This window comes from Aotus nancymaae, unplaced genomic scaffold (genome assembly GCF_030222135.1).
Source record: "Aotus nancymaae isolate 86718 unplaced genomic scaffold, 86718_ANA_hifiasm-v0.15.2.pri h1tg000036l, whole genome shotgun sequence".
Taxonomy (NCBI): Eukaryota; Metazoa; Chordata; class Mammalia; order Primates; family Aotidae; genus Aotus; species Aotus nancymaae.
Genome location: NW_026988450.1, coordinates 48,411,030 through 48,424,726, shown reverse-complemented (window position 1 = coordinate 48,424,726; position 13,697 = coordinate 48,411,030). Strand labels below are relative to the sequence as shown.

The window sequence follows — 13,697 nt, the reverse complement described above, 5'->3', positions numbered from 1 at the left end:
AACTATACATAAATTCAGTTAATGGTTGTACTAACATGTTGGGATGGTTATCAATATTATCCCCATATAACGGGTGATGAAGTTAAGGCATAGAGGTTAAATAATGTGACCATAGGTTGAAAGCTGTAAAAAAGCAACTTGTCTTGCTTGTCTGACTCCAAAGTCTCTTCCAGAGGTTTCACTAACATAGAATCAAGTTAACATGAGTCGGCACAGTCCCTACATAGTAACACTAATTTTAATTCACTGTGTTTCAGTTTTCTAGTACATAAAATAAAAATCCTGGCCCAAAGGATCTGTCTGACAATCTTTCTTGAAAATACAACTATAAATTGACAGAATTAAGAGAAAGATCTTTGCTCACTTGTCAAGCTCCACAAAACTATTATACCAGTGAGAGGGAGCCAATTCTTAGAGCTAAGCAAAGGAGAAAAGAGAGAGTTCATAACAACAAAGAAGGGGAAAGTAGCAGACAGTTTAGCTAGTTTTCCCAAGGAAAAAAAAAACAGACCTTAGAGAAAATAAATTACTAACATTCTTTTTTTGTTTGAAAGGTTGCTATAGAAACTAAGCATACTACTCAAATTTCCCCTTTTTTCCCCTTTGGAATCCACATTTTCTGCCAAAACTTTGAAATATGCTTGAACACAGTAAGGGATAATATTAAGTGCTACTATAATTCTAGACAATTCGGGCTAGTACTAAGCAAATGATATTAAAATGACAGAAAGTGCTCTTCTAAATCAGATAAGTACTGAATAAAGAATCTTTAAAAACACTTCAATTTACTTTCTTTCCCCTCCCTCTGTATTTTAAAGCAAATACATCAGTTATCAACATATTCAACAGGTTAAAATATTAAATACTATTTCTGGTATTACATTAATTTTAAAATGGTTTTTCAGGTGCAAGTCATATAAAAAGCATACAATTTCTTCAAGGCAAAACTATTTCATCAAAAATTAATCAATCCTTATACACCAATGTTCAAAGCATTATTCACAACAGCCAAAAAGGTAGAAATAACCCAGATGTCCAGCCATAAAGGAACAGATAAACTAAATGTGTTATATACATACAATGAAATATTACTCAGCTATAAAAAGGAACGGAATTCTGATACATAATGAATGAACCCTAAATATATTACACAAAGTAGAATAAGCCAGATATAAAAGAACAAATACCGCACAATTCCTCTTATATGAAGTACCTAGAATAGGCAAATCTATAGAGACAGAAAGTAGAATAGAGGTTACCAGGGACAGAGGGAGAAGAAAAGATGGAGTTATTTGATGAGCATAGAGATTCTGTCTTGGATGGTGAAAAAGTTCTAGAAATAGATAGCGGTTATGCTATACCCTGTGAATGTGCTTAATGCCACTAAATTGTACATTTTAAAATGGTTAAAATGGTAAATTTTACCATGTATATTTTTTACCACAATTTTTAAAAAATCACAAAAGAAGTTAATTGATAGCATTGAGAAGTTAGTATGTAAAAGGAGAGTGAAATTTAAAAAACTAGTTCTTAGAACTCAATAATTTTAAAGAAATTTGAATACAAGCAATATGGAGACTAAGCTGAAACAAACATTTAGCATTTGTATTACCAAAGCATAGATATTCTGGATAAAATATCAGGTGAATTGAATACAGGAAAGTGCTCTGTATCTTTTCTTTGGCCCTCTTGATCTACTCTCTACCCATCACTACCCTCTGTGCTTGGGAAATTAATCTATATGAACAATATGAATGGATATCCTGGTCCTCTGTTTTTTTTTCTTGGTTTCAGTCAATGAAAAACAGTGGCAGGAGGTAGAGGGGGTGGAGAATGAAGTCTGGGTATTTACTCCCTGTTCTGATAACCTCTCTCTCCTGCCCTTTAAGCCTATTGATGTCAACAACTGCTTCAGGGTACTCTATCATCTCCTGTTAACTGAGATTTCCTTTCCCAGTTAACATCTTTGTCCTACTAAACTCTCTTAAATTGTCCAATTTCAGACTACCATCTTTTTCCAATATGATAATCAACTTGAAATAAAGACAAATACTATGGTGTCAGAAATGAAGATGAAACACAAAGTCAGGGTAACAAGTAGAAACAGTCCTTGATGGTATGTAGAAGTGTCAAACTCAGATAAGGGTCTAGGGGTTGAGCAATCACATTGAAACATTCATTCAGGGACTGCAGACATGGTCTAGAAACTGGTGAGTCCTTTGCATAAAGTCTGGAGATAAAAAGAGCTTCTTTTTAAGCAAAAGATACACTAGACACTAGGTTTCACCAGGCTAAGAAATGCCATGGATGTTTTCCAGATTCCTAAGACAGAGGAAAGGTGAAAGTAGGGGCAAGAAAAAGTCACTCATGTCTGGGCACAGTGGCTCACATCTGTAATACAGCACTTTAGGAGGCTGAGGCAGGTGGATCATGAAGTCAGGAGGTCGAGACCAGCCTCGCCAACATGGTGAAACCCTGTCTCTACTAAAAATATAAAACTTAGCCAGGCATGGTGGCGGGCGCCTGGTGATCCCAGTTACTTGAGAGGCTGAGGCAGAAGAATTGCTTGAAACTGGAAGGCGGAGGTTGCAGTGAGCCAAGATTGTGCCACTGCACTCCACCTGGGCAACAAGAGTAAAACTCCATCTCAAAAAAAGAAGAAAAATTGAAACAAAAGTCATTCATGAGAAACTAAATGCTATTACTTGCTAGTGTGGGATGTCGTGTGTCCTATTTATATGGTAAGACAAACCCTTGTTGATAAAGAAACCTAAAAACTGCCCAAGGTTCCCTGAAATCTCTAGGGCCCTGGCAAGAGCAAATATCAAAATGCTCTAGAGGGACAATTCTACAACAGAGGGCTCATAGGAATCACATAGAAAAATTAAACTGTTGAGTTTACAATAAGAGATTACAAACCACATGAGAAAATGAACCATAAAAAGGGAGAGTCAGCAGACATAACAAAAACTTAGCATCTCCAATAAATGCAATTAAGAAAATCTAAAAGGACTATAAACCAATTATTTTAAAATGTTAAGAAATAAAAGAATGAATAAATCAGGACAGTGTAAGAAAACAAAAAGACAAGCAGTGGATCCAGAAGGGACCAAACAGTTAAGAGCGTTCAACAGATATGATTTAAACAAAAGGATTTTAATAAAGTAATGACTCACAGAGGTGTGGGCAGACAGATTTAACTAGGAATGTTGAGACATACGGAGACTAGCAACAACAGGAAGCCAAAACCTTGTTTAAACCTTAATAGGCAAAGGAAGGAAGTAGTATTACCTAAGTCCAGTAAGAACTGGAACCATGTCCCCTGGCAGGACTGGTACTCCTGGAGAGACCCAATCAGTGCTAGAGATACACGCACTAAGGCAAGGAGAAAACAAGAAAGAAAAACACCATCCTCTCTCTCTTCTTACCCTCTAATCTGATTGTATCAAACACAGACTAACACAAGTGGATTAGAAATAGCTAAAGGAAGAATTAGTAAACTGGAAAAAGAGAGAGATTTGAGTAAACAACCTAGAAAGAAAACACATAGAGCTAATAATAGCATAAGGAGGGAAAGGGGAAAAAGTTATTGAGACATGGAGAAAAAAATGAGAAGTCACAGAAAGAGAGAATAAAGATAATTAAGTGGTACTGATTAATGAGAGAGAATTTTCAAGAAATGAAAAAAACATTCCACGAAACCCCAGGATAAAGAAGCACACATTACACTTGATGACAATAACTTACTTTAAAAGGAAGATTAACCAATGAAATAAGCCATTGAATCATATAATAAAAATACATAGGAACTCTAGAGTCAGGATGCAGAGGTTTTAGTTTCAGCTCCGCTACTTATTATCTTTATGCCTTTGAGCAAATCACTTAACCTCAAATTCTTCACTGTAAAATGGAAAGTGTAATATAACCTACCTCATAATACTGGTTTGGGAATTATATGAGATAATGCTTGTAGCCTGGCAAGGTGGCTCACACATATAATCCTAACACTTTGTGAGGCTGAGGCAGGTAGACTGCCTGAGCTCAGGAGTTCCAGACCACCCTGGGCCACATAGTGAAACTCTGTCTCTACTAAAATTTAAAAAAATTAGCTGTGTGTGGTGGTGCACATCTGTAGTCCCAACTACTCAGGAGGCTGAGGCAGGAGAATCACTTGAACCCAGAAGATGGAGGTTGCAGTGAGACAAAATCACACCACTGTACTCCAGCCTGGGTGACAGAGTGAGACTTTATCCATCCTGTCTCAAAAAGAGATAATGTTTGTAAAGTGCTTAGTTTAGTGAGTACTCCAAAAGGGAAAGCTAATACAAATCTCCTTCATAAAATTTTTGCATTAGACATTGAGTATAGGCAAATTTCTATATACACATGTTACTATTTAAACATTTTCAATTTAGTGAGTATTCATTTTATGTTCCCAGCTCTTGTAAAGGCAGGAACAACACTAGGATTTACTCAAAACAGAGCAGGCAAGTAGTCAGTCAGTGATATGCTTCATGTAACTTGCTAACAGACTTTTGAAAACCTATTAGAGTTAACTAATTACGTCATTTCAATTTAACTTTTTATTTTCTTATTAGTCCTGGACACAAGAAGATTCTGCCACACTAATCAAATGCTGTACCACAGGGGCCCTATGCTGTTATTTGTTATATCGTTTTATTACAAAGAGGGAGGAAAGAGCTATAATTAAAAACAATTTCAATGTAACAATGTTATTTAAATTCATTAACACCTTATTAGTCAAGCAATAAAAATACTAAGAACATATTTACAAAAGAGAAAGTATAACCGAGAGCTTGCTAACTACTGCACTGAAACACCATGAGATTTGTCACAGCTATGCTGAGACATGGATTACCGTGGCCTTTAGAGTCTTTGGGTGGGTCCAGGGTGAATGAAGCTTTCAATGCTTTGATTTTTCTGCTTACCACAGATACAAATAACATTTCCTACATATGAAATGATACGAAAAAGATTGGGAAGTACTACTATAACTAACCACAACATATACACTGTTTATTTATATCTGTATGCAGATAGTTGTGTTGTTGACATGATAGTGTGGCTAACAGGAAATATTCTTATAATCAAAAGATTATCAGGACAATGATTACCAGGAGCAGAGAAGGACACCTAGAGCTTTCCAGGAATGCTATGTTCAAAGAAGCATAAAGGCTTTTGAATAGATTAAAACAAACACACAAAAAATACAGATATATATAGTCTCCCCTTCATATAGGTCCTCTATAGTCCCATTCGTTCAGTAGCTTCAATAGTGAGAGACCAAGGCTTTATTTCCATCTGGCGGGTAACACATTTAAATACACAGGTAAATTCATCAAAATTACAAAAATATTTTTTACATGGGAATTCAAAGGATGACAATAACCTAACCTCCCATATTAGAACCCAAAATAAAAGGCATAAAAATTACAAAGGTCATGAAGCACAATTCTAGCAGCATTATAAAATAAGGGAAATTGCTTAGGCACAAATTTTGAATTCTGGATGAATAAAATAAACACAGATTGAGTCACAGATGAAGCATCCATACATCTCAGAGAAAACAATGACTATATTTTGTTACATCATCATTTACTGACTAATTTTGAAAGAGGTAAATTTAAATCCAGATGCACACATAGTTAATCTACCTATAAATATTTTTTGAGAGCAAGAATAGAAATTAAACATGAAATATTCAATAGATAAACACCTCCTTATAAGCTACAAGGCAAACTTGGATCAATGCCTTAATACTGATCATCATATCATAACCATCTTCATAAAAATCTTCCTGCCTGTGAAAAACAAATCAGCTAAATTATTCTAAGATACTTCTCAGCAAACAAGCTTCCCAAGTGGGTTTCAAATTGATATTGGACTAGTAGTAATCATCTATCTCTCTTCTTGACCACAATATATAAATAAGAGAAGAGGGTGCACTTTGAAAATATATGCCACTTCCCCATCCACCTTCCCCCATGACTCCATTTCTATGAGCTGCTTTACATGGTCTTTTTTGAATATTAATTTATGAAAGTTTTGCATTAAGATTTTGTCCTTTTCAGATCTTTGTCATACAGATCAGATTAAATCTATAATGCAAAACTAACACATCCCCTATAAGTATTTTCATTACTTGTCTTTATAGTCCAATCAGAAAAAAATCCTCAACTTTCTAATTCGAAATGAATTTCAGTCATATAAGGATATTGTTAAAATCTGAATTTACTTGTTTTTAAGCAATTTAGCAAAATTTTCCACTTTGTTAACTTCCTCACTTTGGCTGATGAAGATACTATCCTTCAGTATGTATTATTATACATTACTAAAACAAAATTGTTACTCATGTCTTACTCATTTTTAAATATCCATCTCAAGTGTTATTTTCTCTACAAAATAGCCACAGATCTCTTAGAATGAACTTATTAATCCTTCCTCTATGAATCTAGGGCATGTTTACTTTTATTACATTTCACATCAGGACCACCATGTCCTTTTGTGTTGTTTGTACACTGTACAATCCTATAGTACATGATTCACACTATACATTGCATAAATGTCAGTCTCTAGATGTATGACCAAAAGCTGTAACCATTTCACATGGGTCCTGTGTTTCCTATACTTGAAATTTCTTTTAAATATTTCTTAAAAAAAAAATTTCCAAAAGAATTGAGTGAGCCCTCCAAAATGGATGTAATGTTCCTCTAAACATTCCTGTAAACACAGTACTTAGAAAACAACTGTTTCATGGAACATCCTCCTTTCAGCTACTTAAATGTCTCTAAGATTTAGCTGTATTTATCAGTTTCACTTGTACGATCCTCGTCTAGCAATTGATTAAACTTTGATTACTCTACTAAAGGATTTCACAAAATATATTTTGTACACTGTTAATAGGCAGACTAAGAAGAATGGGCTTTTGGTTAAATAAGTTTGGAAACGGCTTTATTCAATAAAGTTAAATAGCTTTTTTTACTGCAGGAATTCTAAAAGATTTTGTATGCTAATAACATTGGAAATCTTCAAGAAAGAATTCACTGCTTTTACTCTAGAAAGGATGTATCCCATTAACTTGATACGGGCTCATTTCTAGACATTCTACCTCTTCCTCATTTGGGAAAAAAAAAGAAAAAAGAAAAAGAATAATCTTATCACCTAGGTTGTTGTGATTCTTAAGATGTGAAATGGGCAAGAGAGAAAAGTTCCTTGTACAAGGGGTTAAACAGATGTACTCCAAAGTGTTAAAAGCCTTACAGCAGCTGAAATTTGCCCTTTTAACTGAGTTTGCTTGCTTTTACTGATTTGTAAGATGAAAGAAATTAACATCCCTTTTCCTTGATTCTTATCCCATTCTGTATTTTGCCAATGGCTTTATTTCTAGAAGAACTGGTGTGTTTATGTAGAAACAAAAACAAAACTGCCTCCATCTACTATAGAACAGTGGTTCTTGTTGGGGAAAGATCTGTTCTCTAAGCAATGGTTTGGAAATGAATGGGGTATTTTTGGTTGACTCAATAGTAGTGTATAATTACTGGCATTTAAGGATTAGGAATTAGGGATTCAAGAAGTCCTGTATAGAATAGGGCAGTCCTGAAAAATGAAGACTGTCTCACATATATACACATACACGAAAATCCTATTTATAAAATGTTAAATCTAGACTTTTTTTCATTTTTGCATGATTTTAATATACACTAAAAGTTCCAAAATTCAACACTATAATGAAAGACTGAACTATGTTTTGTTTGAAACTTTACCAAGAGTTTGTCACTATATTTTAGAAAATCACGTCATCAACAGCAACACCACTTGTGGTATTAAACAAAGACCTGCACAAGTCTATTTGCAGCCATCATATTCACAGCAATTTTATGTATCTGACTACTCTATTATGTCTTCTAATGTAGTCATGACCAAGCAAGGCATTTATATATTGAAGTATATATTACCGTATCTTAAATTACTTCCGATTTATGCTTTATAGTGTGTATAAGATATTATATATTTTTGAAATTATATGTATATGTAAGTTACATTATTTTTTGTTTTCATTACTGGTTATATTTTTATTTTCATCTCAGGATAGTAAAGGAGGCATTATAAAAATATTTCTTATACAAAAGAGGTAGTGGCATGCTAGGTTAGGATGTTAAAAATAAAAAGAAAAGCTTTTATGATTGGGAGGAAGAAGGAGAAGGCACTGGGTCTGATAGGGTTGAAAACCACTAATCTAAACCAGGTGACTAGATAATAATAGTCACCTGGTTCAAAAAAGGTGTAGAGGAACAGACGTAGAAAAAAGGGGAGCATGAGCCTCTTTTTCATTCAGCTTCTACATTTCCATACTTCTGAGGAAACATACCTTTACTGTGTCTCAGTTTTTACCATTTCACAGAGCCTGCATTGTCCTAGGATAAATGTTCAAGACTTTTCTACAGATAAAGAACATATTCGACCTACTATTCCTACTATGGGGTATCATAACCTATTGAAAGTGATTGAAAAAAAATTCTCAGACCTAAAAGGAATACACACTGCTGCCACAGCTCCTCTTAAACCTTCAGAATCTATCAGTTTTCACAGTGGTGAGGTTATCTTCATTTCAAACTATGATCCGGAAATCATGTTATATATTAACCGTCATTTTGTAACAGGATTTTCAAAAACACTTACCTCAGTAGTAGTCCCAATGTCAGCAGATGGGCTGTATGTGCTGGTATCTGGAGGAGCTGTGCCTATACTGCTTCTAACTGGAGAAGTAGGAACAGGCCCTGCCACGGTCTCTGGAGAGCTTGAAGATAGGTTAAGATTGCCTCTCCTATGAATCTTATTCCAGACCTTATTCAAGGTATCAGTTAGTTCACAGAAGAGTTGGACCTGAGAGCATAAGAAAAAGAGAAGAGAAAATAAGTCTTTCAACTTCCAGTTTCAATCCACTAAAATACAAATATGAGAAAATTAGTCCAGAGAAGTAAGATTTACAAAACAAAACTCTACCAATGCATCATTGATCATTATTAACTTACACTTGAAATTTGTCTCTTACACTGTGATATTTAATAATCAACCTAGCATTTTTTGTGGATTAAAACCACAGTAATGTAAGCACAGCTTATTAGCAAACAGTAGATTTATTTCAATATATGAATAATAGAACACATACAAATGCTCTCAAGCACAGGACAGAATCAAAAAACAAAGACATCCTAGTAAATGTAATTATTAAGTGTAATATAAAATAACTACCATCCTTATTTCTAAATAATTTCCACATCTAAATTTGCTCTGTGTTTCCCAGGAATAAATCTGAAACTGGATTTCTTGTCCAACAAAACAAATTGAAAAAGAATGAGATAATATCAAATAGTAAAAGGCAAATGTTACATATGAGACTTTTCTACAGATAAAGAACATATCCAACCTACTATTCCCAAAGGAGAGGTCATTCCAATATTCAGAGAAAAAACTGTTTAACTTGCACATTGTTTGACTGAGTCCTAAGATATTTACACAAGGTTTCATAAATAAGCATTAATCATGAAATTTGTATGACAATGTAGTGCCATATACTGTATAAAACAAGCCCAGGGAAAAAAAATGCAAACACAATATATAAGCAAATCCACAGCTGGATACCATATTCTGCCTGCCATTAAAAAAAAAGTGAAATTCTCATATTTATAAAAAGTTTCAGCCCCAGGACACATCCAGATGATGAAGCTGGCTTCTTATGTGGGCAGAACAGATGCATAAAAACACTGTTGTCAATCCATCCTCATTTGATATAAAACAGCACTTGGGTGTACAATTTTCTCCTGGTTTTTGTGTAACGAAGTTTCAAACCTCAAGTTATAGCTATTTTTGTTTAAAAGTAATCTAATAGCTAAAAATCTTATTTAAAAGTTCTTAGAAAAATATTTGTTCAAATCCTTTTGTCCTTCATAATTATGAATGTTTCTCTCTATAAACAACTTTGTTGCAAACCAATTTTTGAGAAGATTATTTTGCTTTTTCTTAAATAATTAGAACTGATAAATAAAGCACAGACAACAACAACAAAAAGCCAAAACAGGTTCTAAATATTTCGAAGGACATAAAGCTTATTTATTTAAAACAAATCATGCTGCTTTTATTGTCACTACTTCTGATTCCTTTAAGTATTACCATTAAAATACTGTGCCTGAATGGCAATGAGTACATTGTGTGTTCAAAGTGTCATGCAAACCATGACATACACTTTATTTTTATTTTCAAAGAAGAAAGTTGTTAACAAAATTCAGACTTTTCAAATTCAGAGGGTTAAAGAAATAAGCCAAAACAATCTAGGATGAATGTTCAACTCCTTTCTCAAGTTGTGCTAAAATGCTACGCCAAGAAAAGCCACAATGAATTACCACCTCCCATCTTTAGAGTGTCTAAAATTAAAAAGCCTAACTGTATCAAGTATTAACAAGGATGAAGAGCAACTAACACTCTTATTTTCTGCTGATAGGAATGTAAAATTTAGAACATGATTTGACAGTTTTTGAAAAAGTTATGTACCTACCATACACGACCCAGCCATTCCACTCCTAAATAGTTTCCCAAGAAAAATGAAGCCTATGTTCATACAGAGATGTGTACACAAATGATCATGGCAGCATTATTTGTAACAGGCAAAATTTGGAAAAAAATTCCAAATGTACATTGACAGGTACTGAACAAATTAAAGTACATTCATATGACAGGATGCTGTTTAGCCATAAAAAGAAATAAACTATTGATGCAAGCAACAACGTAAATTAATCTCAAAATAATTACGGAGAATGAAAGAAGCTAGGCTAAGAAAAACATGGTATGATTCAATTTACAGAGAGTCCTAGAAAACAAAAATTAGTGTATAATGACAGAGTCAATTGTACCTGTGACGGAGAGAAATGGGAGGGAGGACTGGATAAGAACATAAACTTTTGAAGATGTTAGATTGTGGGTGTAGTTTCATGTATGTATGCCAAATCTTAACAAATTAGATAATTTAAACATGCAGTTCATTGTAAGTATACCTCAAAAAACATTTTTCAAAAATCTCTAAAAAAGTAAGCACCCCGTAAGGTGGCTTTATGTGAGTTCTGTATAAAGGTGACTGAATATCAACAACGTCTTGTGTACTGAATGCTGAGTATAAAAATGTAACGTTATTTTTTAAAAATCTTTTCACATACATTTTTTCATTTATAGCTGTTCAGAAAAGAGACTCAATTTCACTGGAGAGGCCAAGAAAAGCCTCAGGAAGATATATTTCTAAAGGAGAGACAGGATTTAGGTGAGTACAAAGAGTCATTCTATTCAGAAGTATGGAATGAACAAAAGCCAAGTGTAGGGGATGATCAAAACAAGCTAGAGGGCTCATGAAGAGTATGTAGGTGGCTAGAGAGGAAGGGCCCATTTTACAGAGTATCAGGAGAGAGTGTCAGAACAGAATCACAAAAGATAGAGAGGGAGAAGAAAAACCATGGATATACAATGTTAACGGAAATCAAGGAGAAATGGAATTTCACCAACCAATTTAGTGATCTGTGTTGAACAATGAAGAGAGCTCTAAGTTAATACAAACTTACAAAAACTATTTTATTTGGTATGTAGGTTGTTACTAACCATTAAAACTCAGTTTCAAAATGCTTTTTAACATAAAAACAATTTTTCATATAAAACATTACACTTGTCCAGTTTAATTTTGTTTAAAAGATAAAACAAAAATCATGAACTCAGGCTGGGCGTGGTGGCTCATGCCTGTAATCCTAGCACTTTGGGAAGCCAACGTGGGTGGATCACCTGAGGACAGGAGTTGGAGAAGAGCCTGGTCAACATGATGAAATCCCATCTCTACTAAAAATAATTTTTAAAAAAATTAGCCAGGCATGGTGGTGGGTACCTATAATCCCAGCTACTTGGGAGGCTGAGGCAGGAGAATTACTTGAACCCAGGAGACGGAGGTTGCAGTGAGCCAAGACCAAGCCATTGCGCTCCAGCCTGGGCAACAAAAAGGAAACTCTATCTTAAAAAAAAAAAAAAAAAAAAAAAAAAATCAAGAGCTCACATAAATTAAAATGGGTGAGTGGTTCAAGGATACAAATTGAGTTTTGTTTGAACTCAAAGCCTGTGTTTTTATACATTAATGCCAAATTCGATTGCCTTGGTAAAAACTGATCAACATAACAGCAACAAAAACAATAAATATATAGAAAACTGGCATAAATCTGTTCTTTCTCTAGTTCCACACACTTATAAACCCAAAAATGCTAAGATATTGGAGTTTAAAGACACGAAGAATAGGGTAACTTTGGTCACATAGTTAAGATGAAAGGAAGGGATGACAGAAATCTTTTCCAGTCATGAAATCACCAAATATTCAACCAAGATAAATATACACATCGTCTAAGAACACAGAATGGCAATGAAAGTTGCAGGACTAACATAGACAGTAACGTCTGATACAGCAATAAATTTGCTCTCAGCCTACCTTACATACAAAGCTTTCTCTGTTTTTAAAATACATTAACTACATAGGGTTCTGTATCTAGGCAGCAATGAAATAAATGAAACAGTGTACAAGGATCACAATTCTGATGTCATCCTAATGGATAAGCCAAAGAAAGGTATTTAAGTAGGAATTATTTCCACAAAATGTAATCAAGATACACACTGGCTACAATCAAAAGGCCACAACCTTCTGACAGTGTATGTCAGTATGCAAACTTAATGGGTCTATACAACATTCTGAGAAAAGGCTCACAGTTTTTATCAGATATCAAAGTAGCCAATGGTATAAAAAGGACAAGAAGTATTGATTTGCACCTCTTCTTTACAACAAATATATTTTAAAAAACAAAAACAAATAACAAAAACGGATGGATTAATGAGAAAGCACAAGAAAGAAATTCTGAGTCATTAATTTTAGGATCCTATGGTCATACGTATATCTGTGTGCATTTTAGGGATCCATGATACTGTTTTTAAGACAGGATACCCAGAAAATAAAAATGGATAATATAGGTATCTTTGACCATGACAGATTAAATGTTTCTGGCAAAAGACATCAAAAAGTTTAAAGGAAAATTAACTGCATTACAGTTACAGGGTTTGTTATTTATAGAGTATAAAGAAAGCTTTTACAAATTGCTAAGAAAAATGAATTTAATAGAAGACTGGGTAAATGATATGAATTAACAAATCACAAAAGAGCAAATTCACTGGACAATAAACATTTCAAAAAATGTTCAATCTTATTAGTAATCAGGAAAATATAAATTATTTGTGAATTCACAAATGAGCAAACTCAATGGTCAATAAACATTTGAAGAGATGCTCAGCCATCTGGTGTCATTTCCTTTGAGCGTAAAAAATGTTCTTTAATACTTCTTGTATGCAGTTCCTACTGGTGATAGATCATTGTCTTTGAAAATGTCTTTCTTTAGTTTTCATTTATAAAATTTATTTTTGCTTAATTAAGAACTTCTAAATTGAGAAGTTTTATTTTTTTATTTTCATAATTTAAACATGCTTTTCTTCTGGCCTTCATGGTTTCTTATGAGAAGTAAGCTGTTAATCAAATCTTGGTTCCGCTGAATGTAAGGTATCATACATGTATTTTCTTGTTATATATTCAAGATTTGTTCTTTACTTGTGGCTTT

General features: G+C 33.8%; 1 protein-coding gene across 7 annotated transcripts in view; it reads right to left on the bottom strand.

The window, feature by feature from the left end:
• Window positions 1-13,697, bottom strand: part of VPS13B (vacuolar protein sorting 13 homolog B) — an 839,649-nt gene that overhangs the window by 388,993 nt on the left and 436,959 nt on the right. For all 7 annotated transcript variants that reach the window (XM_064384451.1, XM_012455820.2, XM_021675751.2 and 4 more), the window contains exon 25: window positions 8,701-8,904. In XM_064384451.1, the coding sequence (XP_064240521.1) occupies window positions 8,701-8,904 (204 nt within the window). The remainder of the gene's footprint in view (window positions 1-8,700; window positions 8,905-13,697) is intronic.